Source organism: Alligator mississippiensis, chromosome 6 (genome assembly GCF_030867095.1).
Source record: "Alligator mississippiensis isolate rAllMis1 chromosome 6, rAllMis1, whole genome shotgun sequence".
Lineage (NCBI taxonomy): Eukaryota > Metazoa > Chordata > Crocodylia > Alligatoridae > Alligator > Alligator mississippiensis.
The window spans coordinates 90363098-90388768 of NC_081829.1; the positions used below are offsets into that span (position 1 = coordinate 90363098).

Sequence of the window (25671 nt, forward strand, 5' to 3'; positions counted from 1 at the left end):
GCCTATGTTCTACTACGGGTGTTTTCCATGCTTCTGGGCTTTGCTGAATGCTGCATGGGGATAAGAGGTAATTCCTCCCTACCTTTCCCTCTACTGCTACATGTGTCAGGGTTTTTTAAGCCTGAGGCACTGGGTATTGGCTGCAGCCAAAGATAGGGATTTTGACTGGGGTGTGCCAATGCTCCTGCTTGGACTTAAAGCCAGAGGTTCCTGGCTAGAGTGCCTTGACCCTACATACTCAGGGCCAGACTGATCACCATATTTGGGGTCAGGAAGGAATTTTACCCCATGGTCAGACTGTATGGACTGTGGGGTTTTTTGTTCTTCTCTGTGCTGGGGACTGGGCGGGGGGGAGGATGTTACCCACTTCCTGGGATCCCTTGAGTGTATATTAACAACCATACAAAATTAGGACTTTGTGGTCTCCCTGCTTTACCTGTGGCAGGTTAGAGTAGTATGTCTTCTGTTGTGTCAGTGTTGACTGTGTAGTTCTGCTAAGTAGTAAGACAATGGATTTGTATAGGATGATCTGAGTAGGGGTGATCCTGCCTCAGTCTGGGGTTAGGATTAGATGACCTACTTCTCTATAATTTGATGTACATATGTAAATAATGCAAATTACGTTACTTATATCTATTTACTATGTAAATGATGTAACTACATATACGGAACTAGGATAATCTTTAAATGAAGATTATCAGGAATGAACGCACAATGAAAATCTATCAAAGAAAAAATACCCAATTACTTGTGGGGGCACATTTATCACCAGACAACCACTGTCTAGCCAATCTCTCAGGTTTAATCTTCAAAGATAATTTACAAAACACCCTTTGTAGACACACCTACGAACTTCACTTCAGAAATCTACTGGATACAATCAATCCATGGGCTAAATATAGACATTGGATTTATGGCACATTATAACCAGCCTAACATCTGATAATCCCAGGTAACCTCTCTATATTTTACCAGCTACATTTTTATCACCAGTCAACATTTCCCTCTTTTGTTTTTCTCCCTACCTACCTGTCCCACGCTCATTAACTTCTATCTCCTCTGATCTTCCCTGCCGCTCATTTGCATTTTCATTTTGCATATTGGGTTCAGCTTTTATTCGACCCTAGACAGTAGATAAATACCAGCACACTCTCCCTATGACTGAAGAAGGGTGCTTCTGCCCAAAAGCATGTAAAGAACAATTTTTCTAATTATTCGGTTGATCTAATAAAAGATATTACATTTACCCAATTAACCTTGTCTGATTATTTCCACAGAACATTTTTTAATAACCTTGACTTATTGAAAGCATGTAATATTGTACATACACAGAAAACATCACAACAGTTTAGTTTTTGGGGCAGTTTCTGTTAGAAGAGGGTATGAGATTATAGAATCATAAGGTTGGAAGGGAACTCAAACATCATCAAATTCAATCTTCTGCACAGATGCAGGACTCCTGCTCCTATACCATCTCAGATAGATGTCTGTCCAGCTTCTTCTTGAAGCCCTCCACTGAAGCAGATTTCACCACTTCCATTGTCTTACTGCTCTTACCCTTAAGAAGTTGACTTGAAATGTAAATTAAATCTGCTTTCCTGTAGCTTAATCCAGTTGCCTTGGACCCTGCAGTCCTGGCATTTTCTCCTCTTTCTTTATGGTGGTGTTTCTGACATTTGAACACTTCTGTCATGTCCCTACATTAGTCTTTTTTACTCCAAACTATATATACATCGCTTCACCTTTCATCATATGGCCTGCATTCCAGCCCCTTTATCATATTTGTTACTCATTCCTTGATCCTCCCCAATATCCTTATATCTGTCTTAAAATCTAGTGAACAAAACTGGACACAGTACTCCAGCTGAGGACTACGAGAGCCAAACACAGTGGAATTTTCACCTTCTGTGTCTTTACATAAAACTGTTGTTAATATGATCCAAATTTGCATTTGCCTTTTTTGTGACATATCACATTGCTGACTCAGGTTGAATTTTCAATCTACCTAACCTAACCCCTAGGTTCTTCTCAGCAGTGCTACCACCAAGCCAATTATCCCTTGCTCTTTATTAGCCTATTTGTTTTGTTTTTCTTTCCTATGTATATGCCATTATATTTGTCTTTGCTGAATGTCATTTTGTTGCCAATAACCGAGTCTCCAATTACTCAAGATCCCTTTGAATTTTCATCTTAACCTCCAATGTGTTTACAACCGCTCTCAATTTTTTGTCTTTTGAAAATTTTATCAGCATGCTCTTGATTCCCTTTTCCAAATCACTGATAAAAGTAAACAGTACCAGGCCTAGAACAGACCTCAAGTGAGTCCAACCTGAGACTTCTTGTCAGCCTGACATGAAGCCATTAACACATACACTTTGCTTGTGGTTATTCAACAGATTTTGTGTCCATCCAATGGTAATTCCATCTAGTTTACATTTCTATAGTTTATTGGTGAAAATAAATAAATAAGCATGTGGGATTGCATTCAAAACCTTCTTGAAGCCTAGGAATATTATGCTCATCACATTATCCTTATCAACCAAACCAGTTATCCTGTCAAATGAAGAAATCAAGATGGTTTGGCATGATTTGTTCTTAAATAAATCCATGTTAGCTAATGCTAATCCCTTCATCCTCCAGATATCTACCAGTTCACTATTCTATAAATTTGCTCTATTAACTTCCTGGTGTATATATCAGGCTGACAGATCTGTAATTCTCTAAGTCTCCTTCTTCTCTTCTTTAAAGATGGGCGCTATGACCGTGTGTAGTCGAAACAAGGGGCATGTGTGCACAACATTTTAAAGTGGGTTAAATGCTTTTGCAGCACTTTAATGGTGTTGGTGTTTGTACATGTCAGCAGCATACTGAGCAGTAATTCCAGCTACCGTAGCAAATTTGGTGCCGTGATGACCTTAAATGAACTGGGGCACAGCAAACTAAAACTCCTCTGAGGAGTTTTAGTTTGCTGCCCTATAGCTGCGGAGCTAAGCACCGGGCTCTGTGCAGCTCAGGGGCTCTGCAAGAAGCCTGTGCAGGCAGCCTGGCAGCAGCCTGGGAAGGCAGGCTCTGCCTAACAAAAAAAGAAGCGGTGATCCTTTTTTTTTTTTTTTTTTTTCCCCTGGAGCCTACCTGCTTGTCTGAGCTGCACGGGGGCCCAGTGCTTCCCTCTGCAGCTGTGGTACCACCTGGGACTGCCCTTAGCTGGGTGTCTGCAGGTGGGTGCTGCCTGGGGGTGGGGGGTGGTCTGGCATGGAGGGAAGCACCAACCCCCCCTGCAGCCCAGGGACCACTCTGCCTGCTAAATTGAAGCGGTGTTTTTAAAAACCCACTGCCTCAATTTAGGGCCCCCGTTTTGTCTACACATGCCCTAAGTTAGCACTTCTCCAGTCCTCTAGGATCTTGCCTGTCATCCACAAGTTTTCAAATGTTATTGCCAGTAACTCTATTTCTTTATCTAGTTCCTTCAGCACCTCGGGGTGAAATTCATCAGACCCTGCTGACATAATTCATCCAAATTAATCGAAGTTTCTCAGATGTTTTCTTTACTAAGCATGATCTGCATGTTTCACAATGGGACTGTTAATTTCTAGTTTCTAATTAGATGGGGTGCCAACCCTATGAAGCAACAATTTCAAAAAAGCAAAACAACAAAGCAAGTGAAGCCCCAAGGAAAGTGGTTTTCTGCCTTTTTTGGACTCCAGGCACCTCTTATTGGATGCTAGGCACCTATTACTGGTCTTGATGCACCCTGTAACTTTTATGAATTGAGTGCAGCCAATTTCAAAAATGAATTTATGTATTTACAGTAGTTACCTCTGGGTAGGGGCTGGGCAGTGGGGGTCAGAGATGCACCAGGCAGGAACATGTGCTTATATGTTTAGCTTATCTGTTTATCTCCTCACCTTTTACTTATCTCCGTAACAGCCATAGCAGAAGTGCTCACATTATGGCCCTGTCAGAGTCTAACAAATCTGTGAACTCTGCTAAATATCTGTCACCAACAATCTCAGACAGGACAAGAAAAGAAGATGACAACTTATCTCCTCACACTGGGATGCACCCTTCAAAGAATCTGGTGGCACCCCATGGTGCCCCAGCACCCTGGTTAACAATCACTGCTCAAAGGTAAGGATTTGCCTTATAGTTGTATGTAAGGGGTTGATGTGATGATTTGGGGGATTCCTTGGATAACTGGTTGCCTGTGAAAGCAAAGGACTGGACTCAATGGCTCAGCAGACCTCTTTCTAGTCTCACATTGCTGTGTCCCTGCTCCAGTAAACACCCAAGCACGTCCTTAACTTTACTATCATTCATAGTCCTATTCAAAGCATACATCTAAGAATTTGTGGGATTGCACCTATGTTTGTTCAGCTGCAAGTGTAATGAAATGCCAATCCCCATCAGGGCTTTCCAATAAGAAAAACAGAAATCAAATAGTCTGCGGATGACAACTTGTGGAGCTAGAACCACCACTAGAAATTTTACCTTTAACACAACCGATAGTGTTCTGTGAAACAATTTAGAAAAATAGGTCCAGGGGACAAAAACACACACAGCAAAATGAACATAATGAATGAGCTTTTATTCAACATATGAAAGTGTTTCCACTTCTGACAAAAGAAGGTGCAATATTTATCATTCTAAGATCACTAGGGACAAAACAAGAATGCTAAATCAAGAAAAGTTTGTATTTGCATACTGTCATCCTTTTACTATTCTGTGTCTTCCCAGCATGATAAATGCTTTCCTTTATGAGGAAAAGAAGTGGTTTCATACTGAAAGTCCACCCTGTATGTTCACACTCCAGATTTCCAAGCTGTTCCTTTAATTCCTTGTAAAACTAATGTTTGGATTAAATGAACGAGTCTTATTCCATTGCATAGTTTTATTTGAGGGCCCTATCCCAGAGTTTCCATTTTCTGGGGTAGATAAAATGGGATCCGGTTAGACAAGTTTTCAGGAAAACTGGTAGGAATACTGCAGAAGTATAATGTGATCAAAGTGGGTGGTAAAGCAATCCCCAAATGACTGAAGGCAAAAATGCAGCAGTCCCAGAGTTATAGAAAAAGCTGATGTGTATGAGAAACATATTAAGCCCATCCATTTGAAATTTTAAATACAGAAAATAACTGTCGCAGCACTCTCATGAAGAAACATTTTTCCCTGGATATAGTCCATCTTTCCCTTCTTATTATGCATTACCTCACCACTTTTTTCATCTCTTTTTAATTCCTTCTTAATGCACTGGCAGTTTCTTCCTCCAGCGAGTGACACTTGCATTTCATGTTTTCACAAGCTAGCATGAAGCATTCTGGTGATAACATAAGAGTTAACATGCTATGCTGCTAATATTGCCAAATGGAAGTAATGGCTTCTGGTTAGCATGACTCAGGATGAATTTGGTATGGAACCACTCTAGGCTGCGTGACTCAGCTGTGGAGGCTTCAGGGCTTGGCCCTTCCTGAAGTGCTCTGGCTGTGTGTTGCTGAATTTCTTGAGTAAAGAGATATTCCATGACTAAAGAAATATCGAAGAATCAGTCTTATTTTTACAGATATACAAGCATCACCTCCAAGACACAGGTGTTTTTCACTGGTTTAATGGTGTACTTTGAGGATGCCGACAGGTACCAGAGAGAAGTCAGTAGAAGATGCTCTTGATTTTATCAAATAGGTTTCAACTAAATCAATTACTTATTTAAAAAAAAAACCAATTAAAATACCAAACAGCTCAATAGACATTTAGCAATGGCAATGATGGAGACAGATTACGACTTGCCCCTACGCAGGTAGAGGAACAGATTGCAAGACTATTGGTTGTGTTTCCATGCAAAAGTCAAACATTACTTTGCCCTTTCTCTCACCAGATGTGCAAGTGAAAAATTATCATCATTGGCTATGCCAGTGGAACATGTAAGGGAGGACTGCCCTGTTCTCCTCTCCCCTCCTGCATCCCCTGGTTTTTTTTCCATCACCAGCCAATACAGCCCACTCAGAGACAGAATGGAAAGGGCAGTATAATAAGAGTTGGAATCCCACTGTTCCACTTGATATCAGGAAGCTTGAAGCTTTGGAAGGTATTACATTCTTCTGAAGTATCTATGAGTCAGGCAACTGGGGAGAAACTACGCTCAAGAAAACTGTTTTTGACATTTACCTTTCAGTAAAATTTAAAAAATACATTAAAAATCAATGGAACTATTATGCAGTTTAGGGTTCTTTATCTGTTTTCATTTTATATTAAGGGCCATTTACAGTCCATTCAAAGCATATGTTCAGATTCTTTTATTTCTTGCTGTACTACCAGAGAAACTAGAACTGTGATTTGAGTATATTTAACAAGCAAATCAAAAAGTCCATGAGAAGGAAATGAAATTAACAAATCCCTCTCTCAGCTCTGTGTTTATCTTCTCAGGTAAGGGGATATTAACGTTTCTAGTTACGTTTAAGAAAAAAAACCCAAACAAAATAAAAATAGATCTAAGAGTTCCTTTTCTTCTGTGTCTTTGTCAAAAATTTTATTTGTCTCATCCACCTACCATTTTTCGTTTTTACTTGAAGACTAAGATAAGTTGTGATTGGCCTTGTGAGCTCCATGCTGAGCAAGTAAGTCCCTAATACTGCTAATTAGACTCCTTGCATGACAATGTGTTTCACATATGATGGGCCTAATTTGCTAAACTAGTTCCCAAAAGAGATGTCAAAGCTCTTTGGGTGCTTACACATGTGCTTCAATATGTTCTAATCGGAACACATCAGAACAGACTCGATTCATCCTGATTAATCCATGTTTTAATTAGAATGTTCTAGCATCATTGCAACATCATGTGTATAAGCTTCCACAGGTTTAAAAATGGCAGCTGGGGTGCTTTAACTAAAGCTTGTCAAATGAACTTTAGTTAAAAAGGTCCATGGCCATTTTTAAATGTGTGGGGGCTTAATACATGTGATGCTGTGGCATTTTAATTACAGCATCTCTCTGGGAACCACTCTAATTAAAGCCCCCGCTCCCTCACCTCCCCTCCCCACCTGAGCAGATGTATAGGAACGCTTTGGTTCTTAGTTTTATCTCCTTACCTCTCCCCACAAAGAGAGAAAATCTGTGCAGATTTTTTTAATTGATCCATTATCAAAAAACACTATTAAAACAGTATCTTCAGGCCTAGCATTTGACACATTTATACCTGTATAATTTTGTACACTGATCTCTGTGATCTGGAGCAGACAGATTAATATCATATCCCAGCATAGCAGACAAGATATGGTGGGAGAACTGATAATAGTTTGCTTGCTTTGAACAAATTCTACCTGGGTATAGACTTTCAGGGATAGTTCTACATTGCATTGGGTAAAGTTACTCTGTTTACAACAGTGTAGAGATTAATTTTCCAGTTTAAATATGCTATAGATCCAGGCCTTTTAATTCTGCATGCTACAAATAATGCCAGCTATTTCTGATGTTTGGCTCTAGGTTGTAAACATTTTACATTTGTATTTTGGTGCATGTTTAGCAGCAGAGTCCCTTTTGTCAGAACATTCAGTGCTTCTTCCAGGCTGAGAGATGTCTCCTGGAGATAATTTTTCTCCATCACGCCTCCATAAGCAGTAATCTTATTTGCAACACAAGCATTTGAAAACCACAGCACACACTTCTATATACTCAAGTTATGAAAAAGCTACCTGAACCACATCAAGATAGAGCAGGAATACTGTTAGCCAGCATAGTGCAGTTAATATAGGAAGGACGATTTAAAAGGAACGGTTAAAAGGTATTGCTTTGAACCCAATTGTTATATAGGAATATCCACAGGCAGCCCCGCACATCAGTGAAAAATCAACTGAAGTGGGGTATAAAAATCCTCCCATGTAATTTCCAGTGCAGGATCGATATCTTGAAGGGATAAATCAATGTGTACAGATTAACACAAGTACAGCAGTACAAAGAATATACATGTTAGAAGTGGTTTTCAAAAATCTGAGAAACCCGTATCACTGGTTCAGAGAATGGGACTCTAGGCGCTGGCTACTGTCTTGCTGATGCAGTATTATACTTCTCAGCAGGAAAGATAAAGGCCTCAGGAGGCACATTGGAGCTGACAAAATTTAGGTTCTGTTAGAAACCACCGAATTCCTTTTCAAGAATGACTCTTTTTCGTGCCATTTGTATCCCAAGGGGTGCTAGTTGGGAGCAGTTCCTATGCACAGCAGCCTACATGACTTGCAGCTGTGGATGACCCATGAAGACAGTTGCAAGAGCAGAAAGCTCCTTTTGCTCCTTTTGCATTTCCCCTGCACACACATAAAGATCAATTGCAGTTTGGGTCCCTTAATGGCAGCAGCACACAGGGCAATGTCAGAGGCTGCATTGTCAGTGGTGTCCGCAAAGTCAGTCTGCCCAACCGTCCAGGGCAGTCTACCCTGATTCTTCTGCCATGTCTAGATGTATAAATAACTGATGTAAAATATAGGAGGCTGCCCATTAAGTGCCCCAATCCATAGGGCAGGAATGGGGAACGTCTGGCCTGCAGGCCAGGTCCAGTTGGTCGGGGACTCCATTTCCCAGCCACCTCTGCCCACATGGCTTGTGCCGGTGTCCATGGAGACCCCAGTCTCAGCTGCACGAGAGAGCAGTGCAGGGGGCTGCTTGCTCTGGAGCCAGGGCAGAGCCACAATCTGTAGCCTGCACATTCCAGGCAGGGGCACACATGCAGGGGATCGTGGCTCTGCCCTGGCTCCTTGCAGCAGTGACAACCTGTATGGAGCCAGGGCAGAGCCATGATCCCCTGCATCCATGCCCCTGCCCAGAGTGTGCAGGCTACAGATTGTGGCTCCAGAGCAGGCTGCCCCCATCCCATGTTCCTGGCAGCTCTGGAGCAGCCCCCTGCACTGCTCTGCTGCACATGCTGCTGGCACAGCTGAGGTCTCCACGGAGACCAGCACAAGCCACGTGAGCGGGGCAGCTGGGAAATGGGAGTCCCCAGCTGACCGGTGGCCTGGAGGTTCCCCATCCATAGCCTAGAGCATCATACACATCTCTGACCTTCCCTATACCATGTCCCATGCCTCACAGATGGCATCCAAAGTAAAAACTATGCCTCAGGCCTCTTCATATATGTCTGGACCTCCACCCTCTCTCTAGGGCTTACACTCATGCCCTTTCACTAGGGCCACCATAATTGTGTTGGAGCTGGCCTTTTTGCAGTCATATGGGTCACACACTGTACTCTATGCACCCCCATGCAGCCCTCCAAGCCCACCTACATGGACCCTACTCTGTACCATCCTGCACAGTCCTTCAGTGTCCCCCTGCTGACTCTACTCTGTGCAGCCTAATACCTACTCTACACCCCCTCACTGGGGCCAACACTCCACCCTCTCACTGAGACCACTTTTCTGCCCCCCCTTCCCCTTGCTGGGGCCACCACTCGGTCCCCACTTCACTAGGGCCTTGGGGTCTTACACCCCATGGGACTCAGGTGTCTGTAGATGTGCCTGGACCCTTAACCTGTCTCTGCTATGGAGTTACCCACCAGGTTCTGGGGGCTGAGGCTATAAGGCACCCCATACTCACTTTTCACTAGGGAAGCAAGTGGTGTGGCATTTCCTGAGGATCATCCTGTCATGACCCAAAGGTCTGATTTTTTTGTGTGTGCTTCTAATTATCCCCGTGGGTTTGCCGCTTCGTTGCATGGAGGAGTTCTGCTGCGCAGAGAACCCGCGTGCAAAGGAGTGTTCCCGCCACTTTGCAGCGATCTTTGCAGGGTGCATTTCCCTTTGCAACACAGAAATGCACGGTGCAAAGATTTCCCGCTCGTCGTATGCAAATTTGTGCCCCGCAACTGGGTAGTGCTAAATTATTCACACGTGGCGGCTAGCGATTGGCCTGCTAGCCGTATAAGAGGCTTGAGCAGTTTCCACCCAAGTGGAAGAGGACTCCGCATCCATCTCGTGGGGACTCTGGGTGTGTACGGCAGGGTAATAGAAACCCTGTGTGTCACTCGGAGGGGTTTGGCGGCCTGATCCACCACCCACCTCTTCCCGTCTTCAAACGGAGCCTACTATAAGACGTAACGATGAGTATTATGTGCGCTTGTCCTGGACATCCGGAGTTTGTCTGCGTGGAGCCTAGCAAGCTCCACGTGATTGTTCGTGTTCTGTCTGTGTGGAGCCTTGCAACCTCCACGTGTGTTCGTGTTTTCTGTTGTAACCGCAACTCAAGCAAGTTCTCAGCCTACACCACGACCATCTCAGTGTAAGTAAAACAATCTTAAAATCAACCGTTACGTGTCTGTGCCTAATTCTAGCTCGGCAACCGCCCTCTCCGACCCGGCCTGCCCGGGCTGCTGGCCACAGCCCGCGTGCAGAGCGACGAAAGCGACCCGGGGTCAGACCCAGCACGCACACATCCCACCATGAGCAGTCCCACCACACCATCCATCCCTTGCAGGGTGTAGTTTTAGGTCATGTCCCAGGACCAGGAACCCCCACCATCTCCACAGTTCCTGTCCTGTACCTCCAAGTTGTTATGTGAGCAGCAGCTCCAGCCGGGTGATGTTCCCCCTCCAGCTGCTTGCAGGAAACTGCTGACCCCACTGCTCAGGACCTGCTCTTATCTCAAGCAGCTGTACCCTCTTCTCAATCAGGCAGCCTCCTGCTGGCTGTGTGACTCCTCCGATTGGAGGCTGCTCTGCTGCCTGTTCTGGTCCTTAAAGTGGCAGATGCCCTGCCACAAGCTGGTACCCTGGTTGCTGTATATCCCCCACCCCAATATCTCCCCTTCCTTCATTTGTTATGCTACAGGTTTGGCCCAGCTACAATCTGGGAACTGAATGATGTGTGTACTGAAGGAAGCAGGTGCCCAAGCCAAGACTACCTGTATTGAAAGCCAGCCACTTGAAACGTGACCCATGGCACACGCTCATGAGAGGTACAGGAACACAGGCAGCCAAACATATAATGAAACACAAGGTTACAGAAGAACATTGTACTCAGAACATTAGCTCTATGTTAGTGGTCCTCAACCTTTGCTTATCCATGAGCAATAATAATGGAATAAATGAACTGCGGGGAATGTCAAACTTTTGTGAACGAGTCTTTAAATTGCCACCCTGCATGCCTGACTCCAGACTTCTCTTTATTTTCACTGTCAACCCCAGTTTTAATTTTTTTAATGTCCTGTGGCTGTAAGCCAGGTGGCGCGATCTTCCTGGCAACATGTTGTCTGTGAGCCAAAGGTTTTTCTGTAGTATTTGAAATGGAAAATTTACTAAGAAGGAGAAAAAGGAAAAAAAATGACTTTGCCACTGAACTTCTAGCTCAACATTTTCATTTATATCTTGTTATAGGACAGAAAACCAACAAAAAAAAAAGTCTTGAAATCTTCACTGGGTGAGTCCACAAGAAATCAGTATAAATGGAGTGCTGAATATACTCAGTGGGTGCATCTAGATGAGACACTTGCTGAGCAGCAGCTCATTACTATTGCACAGTAGCTTGTTACTACTACACAGATGTGTCACTGGGCATGAACTGTGATGAGATGTTACTACACAGTAGTAATAAGCTATTGTGCAGTCAGCATCACCAGGCAACCATGCTGGGATGCTACTGCACAGTAATGCCAGTTACTGCACAGTCATTTAGTACTTGGTTATGCAAGTACTAAATGACTGCATAGCAACAACTGTACAGAGGGCGTATCATGTAGACATGACCACTAATAAGTACAATATTTATAAAAACAGAAGAACTAACTAGACAATGCTTTTTGTCCAAGTATTATGCATCTCCTAAGCCTTACCCCTTCCAGTCAGGTGGTTCTCCCCCCACCCACCAGGCAGCTGGAAGAAGAGCTCCAGAGAAGGAGGGCTGCAGGAGAGGCACTGGCTGGCACCTGAGCTGCCCTGGGAGCTTCAAGTAAAGACATATGGCTTACAGGAAATTAACACCCAGTGTGGGGGTAATTTTGGTTGTAGCCAGTTGACTTGTGTGTTTTTGTTTAAGCTCTATACTGGCCCACCAGGAGTGGCTATAAGGGGAGATGAGAAGCCACATGACTGAGGAGTGCATGAAGATTTAGAGCCCTATCAAGACCAAGCCACAGGGGTACCTGAAGGCATGCAAGGTCTTGGAGGAAAGGTGATAGAGTGGGTCTGAGGCCAGGAGGGCTAAGGGCCAAAGCCCAGGTGGGGAAGAAACCAGGGCCTGGGGCCCAAAGCCTGAGGGGGGCAAGACAGAGGCTGGAGCTTGGAAGCTAGGTCTAGTGCAGTGGGCCTAGGCTAGGAGCCCAGCCAGAGGAAGGGGGTCAAAGCTAGGAAGAATGAAGCTCTAACAAGTGCTTGGAGGCCTGAGGAGGCCCAATGTAATCTCTGCAAGGCATGGACATGACTGTACGGACAGGAGGAGACCATGAATAGCCCTTAAGGCCACCAATGTCTTGGAGTATTGGCCCCACATTGTGCTTAAGAGCAGGACTGGGAGCAGCAGGATCCAGGATGGACCCACTAGCCAAAATCTAGACAAGGGTTCACCCTGGGACCCTGAGGAAACCTCTATTTTCTTAATCAAATCATTTCATCAAAGACATGGCAGGAAACAACAAAGGGAAGGTACCCTAGGAGCCTGAACAGAGCAGGAGCCGTGCAGCCATCAGGGGGTGTCAAAGCCACTCCTGGGGCTCAATCCTCTTATACCATGTCACTTGTGCCATATGTGCGGCAGTTTGGCTAACCTTGGACTAGAGCAGTAATTCTCAATCAGGATGCCATGGCAACCTCAAGTGCCTTGAGAGCCTTTCAGAGGTGGTGCAGGGTGCGCCACAATATTTGCACTGTTAGGTGGGCAAATATATTTCACACAATGAGCCCAGAGATTTTAAATGGGAATTCATGGTGTCAAAACCATTCTATCCTGTTGTGGTGTTTCTGCATTCTTTGCAACAGAAGAATTGCTTTATTATTTTTCTGCAGTCAAAAACTGAGTGAAAACTAATAGTTCACTTTTGCCAAGTCTCTTGAGGGGTGTCTTGAGTCTAAAAAGGTTGAGAACACTGATCTAGAACTAGAAAAATATGTGAGGGTGGGGGATAATGCATCATTTACACGGATAGAAGATTTTGATCTCTAAAGCCAAGTACAACAGTTAAAGTGCTGTTCTACTCTGAAAAATTACTCTGCAAAGCCTTAATGACGTTTAACGACTGCCTCTCACTGCCTTGGTTTTATTTGGTTGTGCTTAATTTTTCACATAAAAAAATATTCTTTTTCCTCTTACAGTCCTGCAAAGTGACCTGGGATATGAATGTTTAGCTGGTTTTCTCAGCAAGTAATAAAGGTTCTGCAGACCAAATTCAGCCCTCCGTTACCTTTGTCCAGCCCGTTGACTTCCAATTTTGCTTGTGCCATCCCATTGCCTTCCATGAGTCTGCACAGCTGTTACCAGCCTAAATGCAGTAAACAATTGTACTGATGACACACAAAAAAAGAACAAAATAGACCTCGGTTCTTCTTGGCTGTGTAATCCTAAAAGAAGTAAAAAAGCAATAATTTTGGCCACTGAAAACCATAAATAGCAGTAACAAGTAACCTGACATGATCTGTGGAGGAAGATGATAAGCATTTTCACCATCTTTTATCAGGGAAGAAATGCAGTGCAAATCAACTACGATGCAAAATCAAACTGTCCGTCATTTGTAAAACACAGTTATGATGGTATCAAGAATTGGTCTGCCTTAAAAAAACAATAATTTACTTATGAAAGACTGAGTGTAGAATAAATGGGCAAAAGAGATCTGTACTTTTGAACAGATTATGATATTATCCCAAACTGTCCTGGAAAAGTTTCAAAACTGTACAAAAGAAGTTCTCTCTCGACAATCACATGTACAGTAGATAAAATGAAAAGTCAGGAAGGGTTTCTACATTTTGATAGATTTCAGAAAAGATGTGTCAAAAGATAAGTCTGACACTAGCACTCACTCTCCCTTGGATATTTGGATTCCATATACAGAGATCTTCAGGTAAACCAATTTCTACTTTCACCTCTGCCTCCAAAGGCTGGTCTCACAGGACTCTATTTCAGCAAAGACCTGTCAAATCCCCCAATTGCTTTTCATTACTGAATTCCTTCTGTATGTACTCTGTCAGTCATGTTAAAATAACAAATTCACATCTGATTGATTTTTGAAAAGGAAGAGAAACACCTCAAGTTACCTACTGATATTCTTTATTATCTCAACATGTAAAAAAATGAAGGAATATATCCATTTGTGGTTTAGGTTTTGTGCTTCCCATGTTACTTCTGCAATTTAAAAGAAAGAGAACATTCAGCACATGTTCTGGTGGTAGTCATTTTTAATATGAAGGGTATGAGATATTTGGGGTATACTCTGCTCAGGACGTGTGCTCTTCTATTAACATTAATGGCAGCTCATTCATGTACAAAAATAGGAGAATGGGTGCCTTGGTCTTTTTAATTGGTGCTATAAAATAATAAAGCTTTGCTTTATGTTCCAGTGTCTCTGGGAGTATGCTCAGAACGTTTTTTAAACTTCTTTTTAGAGGTGATTCTGTGCAGTTTCTTGGCTGGGTACCAGGTACCAAAGGGAAAAGATTATATATGAAAAGACAGTGCTATTTTAAGAGGGTAATAACAGTTAGCTCAGTAGTAGGAAATAGTCTTTTAAAAATGTATAGGTAGAGTCTGGAGAGGAATAGAATGGATGAGGAACCTCAGTTTGGATGAAACAATTGCAAGAGCAAATACAACTTAATGGAGGACAAGAAAGCAATTAACAATGAAAAGTCATTGATGCAAAAGATAGTCCTACCGATTAGAAATGTATTGAAACAAATGCTTCTCCTTTTGATCGTAATGAATTGTGTTGAAAGATCTGCAAAACCACCCCACTGAACACGAGGAAAATAAAATAATAATTCACTACTCAACTACAGAGCTCTGCTTTCTGACCAACAAAGTGCTCTGCAGCATCAGTTCTTAGAAATAAGAAGGTCTAGTAAACTGAATGACATATTAGAAGAATTAAGACTTCTGGTGTTCTTTTGAAACCAGGTTATTGTAAGCAATGATTAGAGCGATTGTATACAACTTCCAACTAACACAATGCTTTAAAAAGACAGGAACACACATTTATTTTTGTCACAGAGAAACAAGACGTTCACAAGAGAAGACATGAGACAATAGTAGAGAGAGATGAGAGATTATTAGCGAGGTGAAGGAGGTTGGGGGTGGGTCAGGGGAGAATTACTGGGGGGAGTTTAAGAAGAGCAAGGAGAGTTGCTGGAAGCAGTTGGAGACTATTCTGCGGAGCATAAAAAGTACAAGACAAAAACGTAATAGATAAAGAAAGTGTAAAGAAATGAAGAGAGGATGTCACAGAGGATGTGGCTAGGGATTGAAAATAAATGATTAAGTTTAAATCAGGGGTGTAGGTTGTAACCGTGTTGGTCTAAGGACATCGGCAGACAAAGTTCTTTGGGTGAATGTGATATCTTTTATTAGGCCAACTTAAATAGTTTGGAAAAACAATTTTAAGCAAGCTTTCGGGTTTAAAAACCCTTCATCAGGCTGAGGAAGTTTCTGGAATTGGTGTGTGCTCTTAACTGCAGAAACTTCCTCAGCCTGACGAAGGGTTTTTAAACCCGAAATCTTGCTTAAATTTTTTTCCTCCAGCTATTTAAGTTGGTCTAATAAAAGATATCAGGTTCACCCAAAAAACACTGTCTACCTAGGTTTAAATCAGACATTTACGTTGGGGCAAGATTAGAAAAAAAGTCGATGGGGAGGGGACAGAGCTTGGATTTGCTCATGTTGCAGTGTGAGCAGCGAGAGACGTGAAGAAGCCTAAAATACAAAAGGAGTTAGCCTAGAAGAGACATAGGAGTTGCAAATGGTGACAGAAAGACAATGAAGGGTAGAAATCAAGAGGAAAGGCGCATTCAAATTTGTAAGGCTAAAATTCAAATGGCAACAGGATATCCCTATGGATGTATGTAGAGACTGGACAAAGGAGCAAAGGCAAGGAATACAGAAGTAGATCTGGAAATGAACTGTATAGCATTAGGAGTTGGAAATGTGGAAGTGGATAAGATTGCCAAGCAGAGGAGGAGACAGATATGATAAATCTCAAAAAAAAATAGCTGTCAGAGGGAATCATATTCACAGTGGCGTGTTCTCCCGAGATCAGTACTAGGCCCAATGCTCTTCCAGATCGTCATCAATGAATTAGAAGTGAAATCACTGCTGACAAAATTGGCAGATGACACAAAGATTGATGGGATGGTAAATAATGATGAGGACAGGGGTTGTCAAACAGAGTGGTCTGGACTGCTCAGTCAGCTGGGCCCCTATAACTACGTGGTTTTTTTTAGTATAGTAAAATGCAAAGTTGTACATTGGCGAACGAGGAGGACAGGCTACAACAGTAAAATCGGGGATTGGATTCTGGAAAACAGCAACTCGGAAGAGGATATGTGGGTCGGTGCAGATAGGCAACTGATCACGGGCTCTCCATGCGATGTTGGGTGAAAAAGGGTTTATGTTATTCTTGAATATGTAAATAGGGAAATAGTGAGTAGGACAAGGAGGCAATTTTACTTTTGTCTATGGCATTGGCATGCCGGATACTAGAGTACAGAGCACAGGGGAAGTGTTTCCATTTTAGAAGGGGTCTTGAAAATAAAAATATTCTGAAGGTTGGACAAGTGTCTTCCAGTGACAGACTCCAGTAGCTCAAAGTTTGACTTATCAAAACAGAATATTGAGAAGCGGCTTGATTACCAAGTGGTACGCTGGGAAGAAATACAAGTTACTAACTGACCCTTTCATCTAGTGTGGAAAGACATAGTAAAAACTACTGAGCTGCAGGCTGAAGGTAGACAAGTTTAAATCAGAAACAAAGCACAACTTTTTAACAGTGAGTATGATTAACCAATGAAACAAGCTGTCTAGGGAAGTGGTAAATTGGTTTATTCAGATCTTCAAATGGAAAATGGAGGTGTTTCTAGAAGATGTTTCAGTCAAAAGGGGAGTTATTTATTCAGCAAATGCAAGTTCTGGGCTCAATCTGGCGGTAACTGCATCAAATTTAAGGTTCTGAAAGGGCCTTACAGCAGGGCAGGCTAGTTGCACTAATGATCGTTTCTGTCCTTAAGCTCTGTAAATGTGTGAGATCAAGAAGGAAAAAAGCCAAAATGATGAAGGAGATGCCAACAGCGAGTCAGAAAGTTGAGGGTGGGAGGTCAGGGAACAATTAAATTGGATATTACTAGAAGGCTACAAAAGTAATAGTACTAGTACCAATGACTTGGTATAATATAAGCAAAACTGTTGGCTTACCTTTATAGAGAAAAAGAAAACCGAAAAAAAAGTTTTCTCAATCCAAACTGAATACACTACACTGACCATGTTAATGCCACTAACATTTTCATTGCTGTATAGCGTAAAAGCTGCAGACATATGCAGTAAATTGGGAATGGAATAATGAACCTTTGTCAGGAAATTCCCATTCTTCGGTGTCCCTTAGGGGGAATAGTTTGCAGTGTATAAAGGTAAGAAAGAAGGATAAGTTCTGGGGGAGAGGGGCGAAAACAAAGACAGCAGACAATACATATGGTTTGTGTCCATCAATCTGTAAAATTAATATGAACTCCTCTTTTGCATCAAGCTGCAAAAATAAAATATTTTTAGAAGATCGTCTGTTAGTATTTCAGTCACCATAGCTTTGAAGAATGCTTAGCTGTGAGCTTACTCTACAGCAAAGTTTTCTTATACTCATCTCAATGTGCTTCAGCTTCATGTGTTCAACTATAATGGGTATTGTTTACCAGTTCCAGGACTATTCCCTTTATAGGAATAAATTAGGTTGATGCTTAATATTTAATTAAAGAAACATGGGTCAAAGAAGAGTAGAAAAACCTAATGGCTCTAGAACGGCCCTTAAAGTTTCAGGCACTATAGCCAAAATGTTAAGAGAATCGTGAGACATTTTGTAAGGAAAATATAAAATAAATGTAGCCTGTCTGAAATAGTTTCAGTAATATTTTGTGACTTCTAAGAAAACTGCAGGCTGCTCAATTTGAATGATTATGCAATAAGGGTGTAGTGTTGTTGGGGTCTCCCTGTGGCAGTAATGTTTTGATTTGAGAAACTTTCTATAGGAGAGATCTTTTAGTTACTCTTTTAACTTAGAAACTGGCAATGAGATCGCAGAATCCTGTTATCAGCGATGCAGAGAGTCCTCCTCTGCATGGTTCCCTTTGTTCCATGCATGAGATAATGTGCTTTCGGGGCATCGTTCTCCACTGGTCAGAACCCTGCTCTGTTGGTCTGAGGAATGTCAAAGGTGAACGTGCTTTAGTCCTCACTGGGCATATCTACACAAGGCAGTTCACTTCGTATTAGCATAGTTTACGGTGAAGTAAGCACGTGCGCCTACACGTGCACTTGCTTACTTTGCAGGAAACCTTCCTAATATCAAGTAAATTTACTACCTGCAAATGCAAGTAGCAAATTTACCTGGCATTAATGGCGCCATAGTGCTCATGTAGATGCCTGACCGGGAGCAAAATCTGGTCCCGTTCAGCCAGCCACCAGGGGGCAGGAGATTGCTCCTCGCCCCTGGGAGCTGCCTGCTGCTGGGGTGGGCTCCACCACAGGAGCCCAGGAGAGGACTATGTCCCCTGCCTCCATAGCAGGGAGCTCCAAGGTCCCCGCTCCAAGGTTGCAATTGGGGAGTAGGGGCTGAGAGATCCTTAACTCCCAGCCCCTGCTCTGCCATTGCAATCAGGGAGCCAGGGGGGTGAGAGACCCTTATCTCCCAGCAACGGCTCTGCGATGCTGGGGCTGCTGCTGGGAGATGTTGATCTCTCAGCCTGAGCTCCACAGTTGCAGGGCTTGGGTTGGGAGACCCTTATATCCCAGCAGCAGCTCCGTGACTGCAGGGCCACTGCTGGGAGATAAGTATCTTCCAGCAGCAGCCCCATGGTCATGGAGCCCCTGCTGGCACATAAGGGTCTCCCAGCCTGACCCCCGTGATGATGGAGCTCGGGCTGGGAGATAAGCATCTCCCAGCAGCGGCCCCACTGTCACGGATCCAGTGTTGGGAGCCCCCTGCTGGCGGAGGCTGGGGATCTTGATCCCCATCCAGCTCCATGAGCACGGAGCTGGGGTTGGAACAAGCTCCCCAGCCTCCACTCTGCAACTGCAATAGCGGAGCAGGGGCTGGGAGCTCCTTGCATGGGCACAGTTCCTCGCCCAGCTTGGAGCTGGCTGAGACCTGTCCCTGCCTGGGACAGTTCCCAGCCAGTCCCAGGCTAAGCGGGCAAGCATGTGCAGTCTGGAGGTGGCTGGAGACTGTCCTGTTTCAAGCAATCCCCAGCCAGCTCCAGGCTGCACATGCAGACTTCCCCGTGCAGCCTGGGGCTGGCCAGGAACTGTCCCAGTCAAGGGCAGGTCCCAGCCCCATACCCTGATCGGGTGATTGAGGCACAGGGCTTGGAAAGAGCTGCAGGGTGGGGTAGGCCCCAGCCCCTTGTCCCATTGGTTTGTCTAAACACGGACTATAAAGGGAAAAATGACCTTTTTAAAAACAGATTGAATGGCAACAATTTGCAAATATTACTAGTGGATCCTGTTTCTACCACAACATTACACAACACTGTGTTAGCTACTCCAAGGTTTATAAAGCAAGTGTCATGAGCAGGGCATTCTTTTTGTAATTCTGTGGGAATACATAGCAATATAACATCACTGAAATTGGAAAATATCTGTAAACAGAAATGAGTGTTTTAAACAGGGACCGTTCCCCACACAATGTTCTTCAGTGCTTAGGTTTTAGTATGACAAGGTTCCTTGGGTGAATTTGATTTCTTTTATTAGACCAACCCAAATAGTTGGAGAATATTTATTAAGCAAGCTTTCGGGTTCAAAAACCCTTCGTCAGGCTAAGGAAGTGTCAGCAGTTGGTGTGTGCTCTTCCTGGATGGAATGAAAAGTGGTTTTAGTATAGCATTGTTTACTTCAGATTTTTAATCTGATCATGCATGGTTCTAATTGTTTAAGCTATAATTATAGATTTGAAACTGTTTTGTTTTTTTTATGAAAAATTGTACTTTAGAGAGAGCAAAACAGAAATTGAATGTAAAATAATAGAATTATTTCAATGGCACTAATTGCATAACAGTCAATTAAAATAAGAAGCTTTTGATGAAATAATTGTTTTAATTATATAGCACACTTAGGTTTACTGGTTGTAAACACTTCAGCTTTTATCATTAAGGTGGATTTTTATGCACACTGCTCCCTGGGTCTTATTTACGAAAACAAACAAACTAGAACCACAGCTCATTGCATGAGGGTGTAAGCACAACACAAAGGCAGACTTGAAAGCGCCTGTATCACAAGATGTATTTGCAGAAGGCAGGGCAGAGTAGGGCAGCGCCTTGGAGACTAACTTGTTCAGAGAGCTATAAGCTTTTGTAGATGGTAGCCTACTTCTACAGATGCTATGAACGAAAGTTTATGCCTCTCTGAACAAGTTTCTCTCTAAGATGTCACCTTGCCCTGACTTCAGACAGATGCAGCTAACCGTCACATTTATTTGAATCCAAGACAAGATTTTTTCCCCCTCCCTCAAGGGGGAAAAACAAGCCTCATCTTGGATTTGACTACCAGCGCTCCAGCTCTGTCCTGGCCCTGATATCCAACCTGTCCCCAGAGCTTCTGGAGCTGGTACTGCTGCAGCAGCAATCTGGTGTGTGCAGGTTAGGGGCCAGGGCTAGTGTCTGGGATGGGTGGCAATCTGTGTTGAGGATGGGCAGAGGATGGGTGTCAGTATGTGTTGGGTAGAGGATGGGGCAGTGCAGGTCATGGGTTGGGTGGGGAATCAGGTTGGGGATGGGACAGCAGGGTAAGCAGTGCCGCAGCAACAAAATTTGGTGCCCAGGGCAAAGCCCGCAGTAGCAGCTCACCCTCACTCTGTGCACAGATCCAGGGGCACATGGCCCCCCATGCTTGCCCGAATGCAGACACAGTGGTAGAAGCCACCCTGACCTCCATTCCCACACCTCCCAAATGATCCGCTTATGTCTCCGTCCCACACCCCATCCTGGCTCGGCAGCACCTGTTGATGCCCCTTTGCTTTGGTGCCCGGGCCGGTTGCCCTGCTCGCCCCCTTCCCCACCTTGCTACAGCACTGAATATAAAGAGTAGATCAGGCATGGAATGTGAGGAGATGACTGAGCAGCAGTGCTTCCCTATCCCATGGCTTGTGCTACTGTCCCACACCCCCACTAACACTGCTGCCACATCTCCTGACTTGCTGCTGCCTCATCCCTTGACCTGCACTGCTGCCAATCAGAGGCGTGGGTCCGGGGATGCGGCAGGAGCACATCAGGAGACAGGACAGCAACACCTAGTGGGGGATTGGGAAGGGGATGGGGTAGCAGTGGGAATGGGTGTTCAAGGAGCAGCGAGATTTGGAGGACAGGTAGCAGGGATGCAGGTATGTGGGGCAAGTGTGGGCAAGCAAAGTGCCCATGTCAGGCTGCCTGCCCCGTCTGTGATTGAGGGCAAATTTAAAATGACCCTTCAATAATTAGATTCAATACATGGAAAGTAATAATAAATTTATAATTTTCCATGTATAGAATTTAATTATTGGGGGGTTGTTTTAAATTCAATGTCGGCTTGGATTTGGGTAAATACGCTGCCTCTCTCTATAAGGTTTACTTCAACAGGGCAAGCATGAGCCTCATAGTGGCTACGAGAAGTCATTTCTCTTAAGTTATATGAGAGTAAATCTTTTGTTACTTTGGCAAACTATACAAAGCTCTGAATGGAGCCCAGTTCCACCTTTCTACTGTAGAACAATCGAGTTGACACAAGTCTTTGTGCAAACTAGAGGGAAGTTTTTCCCATAAAAAAGGGTCTTCATATGAAAAGAAATGTTTGGATGTCCCCTCTCATTCATAAAGCTGTAGGCTCTATGGCTGCCTATGCAATACTTGGAAGTAGGGGGTGTGTGTTTTAATTAGAGCAGTTCCCAGCCAGCTGCTTTAATTAAAACAGCTCAGCATCATGTGTATTAAGCCCTACCTCTTTGTGTCTCAAAATGTCCATGGGGGCACTTTGACCAAAGCTCATTCAGCGAGGTTTAGCTGAAGTTCCCCCATAGCCATTTTGAAATGCTTGGGGCTTAATCCACGTGACACTGAGGTGACGTTACAGCGTTTTAATTAGAATGTAGAGCACAGCAGATTAACCGAGTCTGCTCCAACGCGTTCTAATTAGAACGCATCAGAGCACGTCTATAGGCAGACTGCATTTCAAGACCCAAAGGAAGTACTATTTTCTGAACAACTACTGCTGCACATAGGTACCCATCTTCCTAGTTCCATTGATTTCGATAGGGGATAAGTACAAGAATAAATTGTTGCACAGTAGTACCTGTGTACTGGGCTCTAGGTTACTTCCAGGATTTACATCTCAATCAGTACTGATATTGTGCTCACGTCCAGAGATTGTGATGGGAAACTTAATAGTCAAGGAGACTTTTAAAGCACAGAGAATAAAAATGACTATCGGTGGTGGGTGATAAACTAATTTCCTAACTTGGATGCCTCAGATCCAGAATGCTTTTTAGGGGGTTAAGTCTTTGGAGTGGGAAAGAAAAGGGAACAGGTGGAGGGAGACAGCAGATGTAGAAATATCTGGCGGAGTTGCAAATATTTTCAGCCACATCACTTATCCAGACAGTGCGCACCTCTTCTTGAGTTAAAAATCTGCTTGTAAACAACAATTTTATATTACTTTGTGGAACAACCACAGTAACAATCCCCTGTATTCTCACTGTCTAGGAAGCTCAGCAAACGGCAACGAGATTTCTGCTTCAGTGACAATCACCCTCTTTCTTTCATGAAATTTCAAAAGTATCCTTCCTTCACCGAGGAGAAGGAAAAATCCTCCTGTGCCCTGACTGCAAAATGAATCTGTGTAAATACACCAGAAAGCTACAGAACATCTTTGGAGGGGTTTGGAAGAATCTCTTATCTCTACAATGCATTCTCACTTGCTCTGAACCTTGGTACACAAGCAATGCACTCTTGTCTGTCTTGCTCTCACCTTGTAAGGCTCCCCAATCACGCTGGGCAAAAGATGGAAATACCTAATGTATCTGTTTAAAATATCATGCCCAGCATTTACATTTCAATGTACTCTAATTGTGAAAAGTCATCTGATTTAGTTTTTGTTGGGAGGAATGTTCTTTCAAACCTTGCTGCTCATTAGTTTGTCATTGAATTGACAAACAGTCCTTGCAATTTAGTCCAATATACGGAAAAAAAAAATCTATTATATTTTTAATAAAGGATGGAAGAAATTTTAAGCTTTCAACTATCTATGGGTCAGACCCTCAGTTGGTGTAATCTAATGCATGTCTTTTGAGATCAATGGAGTGGCACCAACTTACATCAGAGGAGGATTGGGCATTCTCTTTTTCTTTCCAGCTAGCCTATTTAGAGTGCCAATCACCGTAGTATCTAAGTGATGTTACTTGTATCTAAGCACTGAAACTATACACAGAATCCTATTGTTTCCAGAACAAATATTAAATGAGAAAAGACAGTGTGCATTCAAAAAGGGAGTGGAAGGAAATTACTTTCCTGTATTTTTTTTCCCCTTTGAAGATATCATCTCAGAGAATTCCTGCTCCCTGAGCTGTAATTTTTTTTTTTTTTTTTAACTTTTCTAATTCAGGCCAGATATCAGAAGTTACTTGGATCTTTGTTTAAATATAGACCAGGAGGTTGAAAGCCCATTCCAATTTCCTTATTAGTGTGCCTTGTTCACCTATATAATCAAGTTGCTATTACCACTATGCCTATCCACTTGTGGCATTGTTATTGAATTGAACAGAGCTACCAATACCTGAAATGGTAACATATTTTAAGAAGGAAAGGAAATTGCTACTATTTTCACATTACAGGTCTTGTAGAGGGAGTCCTACAACGATATCTTTTAAAAAAAAAAAAAAAACCAGCCCTCCCCCACAAAAACAGAACACATGCTCTTAATCAAAGAGATCTGCTTTCATCTTGCAACAAAAGAAACACATGAAAACATCTGATTCTTAGGCATGCTGGCCAGCTCAAAGTGATCATGTTAACAGAACGATTCAAGGGCTTCACTCCATTTTCAAAATGAACTCTCTATTTCTTCTCTTTCTACAGCCCCAGTACTCTCTTTTACACCAAACTTCCATACCAAGTCCAATGATCGGGAACAGTCCCCTGGGATATGGGGAGTCCTGAATTTCAGTCCTGCTGTGGGCGCTGTTTGTGTGCTTTACAACAGTCATAACCCTGGGACCAAGGACTCAGGCCTGCCAGGAATGTGCCTGAGCCGCTGCAGCAATGCACTCTACAAGGGGCTGCTTTCAGTGATGCCTGGAAGATGCAGATGGTGAAGACTGTTGCGGTCTCCCTTTTGATGGAAGTGGGCCATAACTCCACGGCTGCATCCACATGTGCAGGGGCACGGGCTTTCAGTGGCACAAATAGTAGCGGCACAAATTTGTGCCACTACTTTGTGCTGCAGCACATGCCCCTGTACGTGCGTGTTGGTGAGGGACAAAGTGTCCCGCTTTGGGCAAACTGCCCTTTCCCCACTCCTGGCATGCTGGAGCAGGCAGGGTACAAATGAAACAGTAGAGACGCTGTAGCTGCCAGCCTCCCTGGAGGCCTGAGAAGGTCCCTGGAGGACTCAGCTTCCATTTTTTCTGGTGCACACTATCAATACAGAGGGAGGCTCTTTCTTTCTTGCTCTTCTTTTCTCCCATGACTATGATCTTTGTTGCCCAGTAGCCAAGCTTCAAGAGGTTTGGAAAATGTTCTCATCTAGGCCATTTGATTGCCTGGGAGTTAGAGCACTCTCCTGGAAAATGAGGGATATTCAAGTCTTTTCAGGTTAAGATGAGCCTAGAACTCCAAACTATCACTTCTTAAGGAAACGCTCTAGGCTGTGTGTAGCTGAAACAAGGGGCATGCATGCATGACACTTTAAAGCAGGCTAAATGGTTTTGTATCCCTTTAATGGTGTTGGTGTTTGCACACCTTGGATGTATATTTCACATTAATTCCAGCTGCTGTAGGAAATTTGGTGGTGTAATGCGCCTTAAATGATTTGGGGTGCAGCAAACTAAAACTCTTTTGAGGAGTTTTAGTTTGATGCCCCTACAGCCGTGGAACAAAGCACCAGGCTCCATGAAGCCCAGGGACTGAGCAGGAAGCCCATGCAGACAGCCTGGCAGCAGCCCAGGAAGGCAGGCTCCACCAAGAAAAAAAAAAAGCGGCGAGCCTGATCTTTTTTGGTTTTTTTCCCTCTGGAGCCTGCCTACCTGGCCTGAGCTGTGCAGGGGTCCGGTGCTTCCCTCTGCAGCTGTGGTGTCCCCCAGGACCACCTGAGCTGGGTGCCTGCAGGTGGGTGCCACCTGGAGCGGGGCTGCCACTGCTATGGAGGGAAGCACTAGCTCCCCCCGTACCCTGCAGCCCAGGGACCACGCCACCCACTGGCCGCTTGCCCTCCCCTCCCTGCCACCAGAGAGGCAGGGAAGTTCAGGTGTGTGCACAACATGGGGGTTTAAAGGGCCCTAAAT

General features: G+C 43.7%; 1 protein-coding gene across 3 annotated transcripts in view; it reads right to left on the minus strand.

The window, feature by feature from the left end:
* Positions 1–25671, minus strand: part of ATRNL1 (attractin like 1) — a 1033288-nt gene that overhangs the window by 36612 nt on the left and 971005 nt on the right. For 2 of the 3 annotated variants that reach the window (XM_059730100.1, XM_059730101.1), the window contains exon 29: positions 13347–13522. The exons of the other annotated variant lie outside the window; for it this stretch is intronic. In XM_059730100.1, coding sequence (XP_059586083.1) covers positions 13362–13522 — 161 coding nt within the window. In that variant the 3' untranslated portion in view covers positions 13347–13361. Of the gene's footprint in view, positions 1–13346; positions 13523–25671 lie in introns of those variants that run through there. 3 annotated transcript variants of the gene reach the window in all.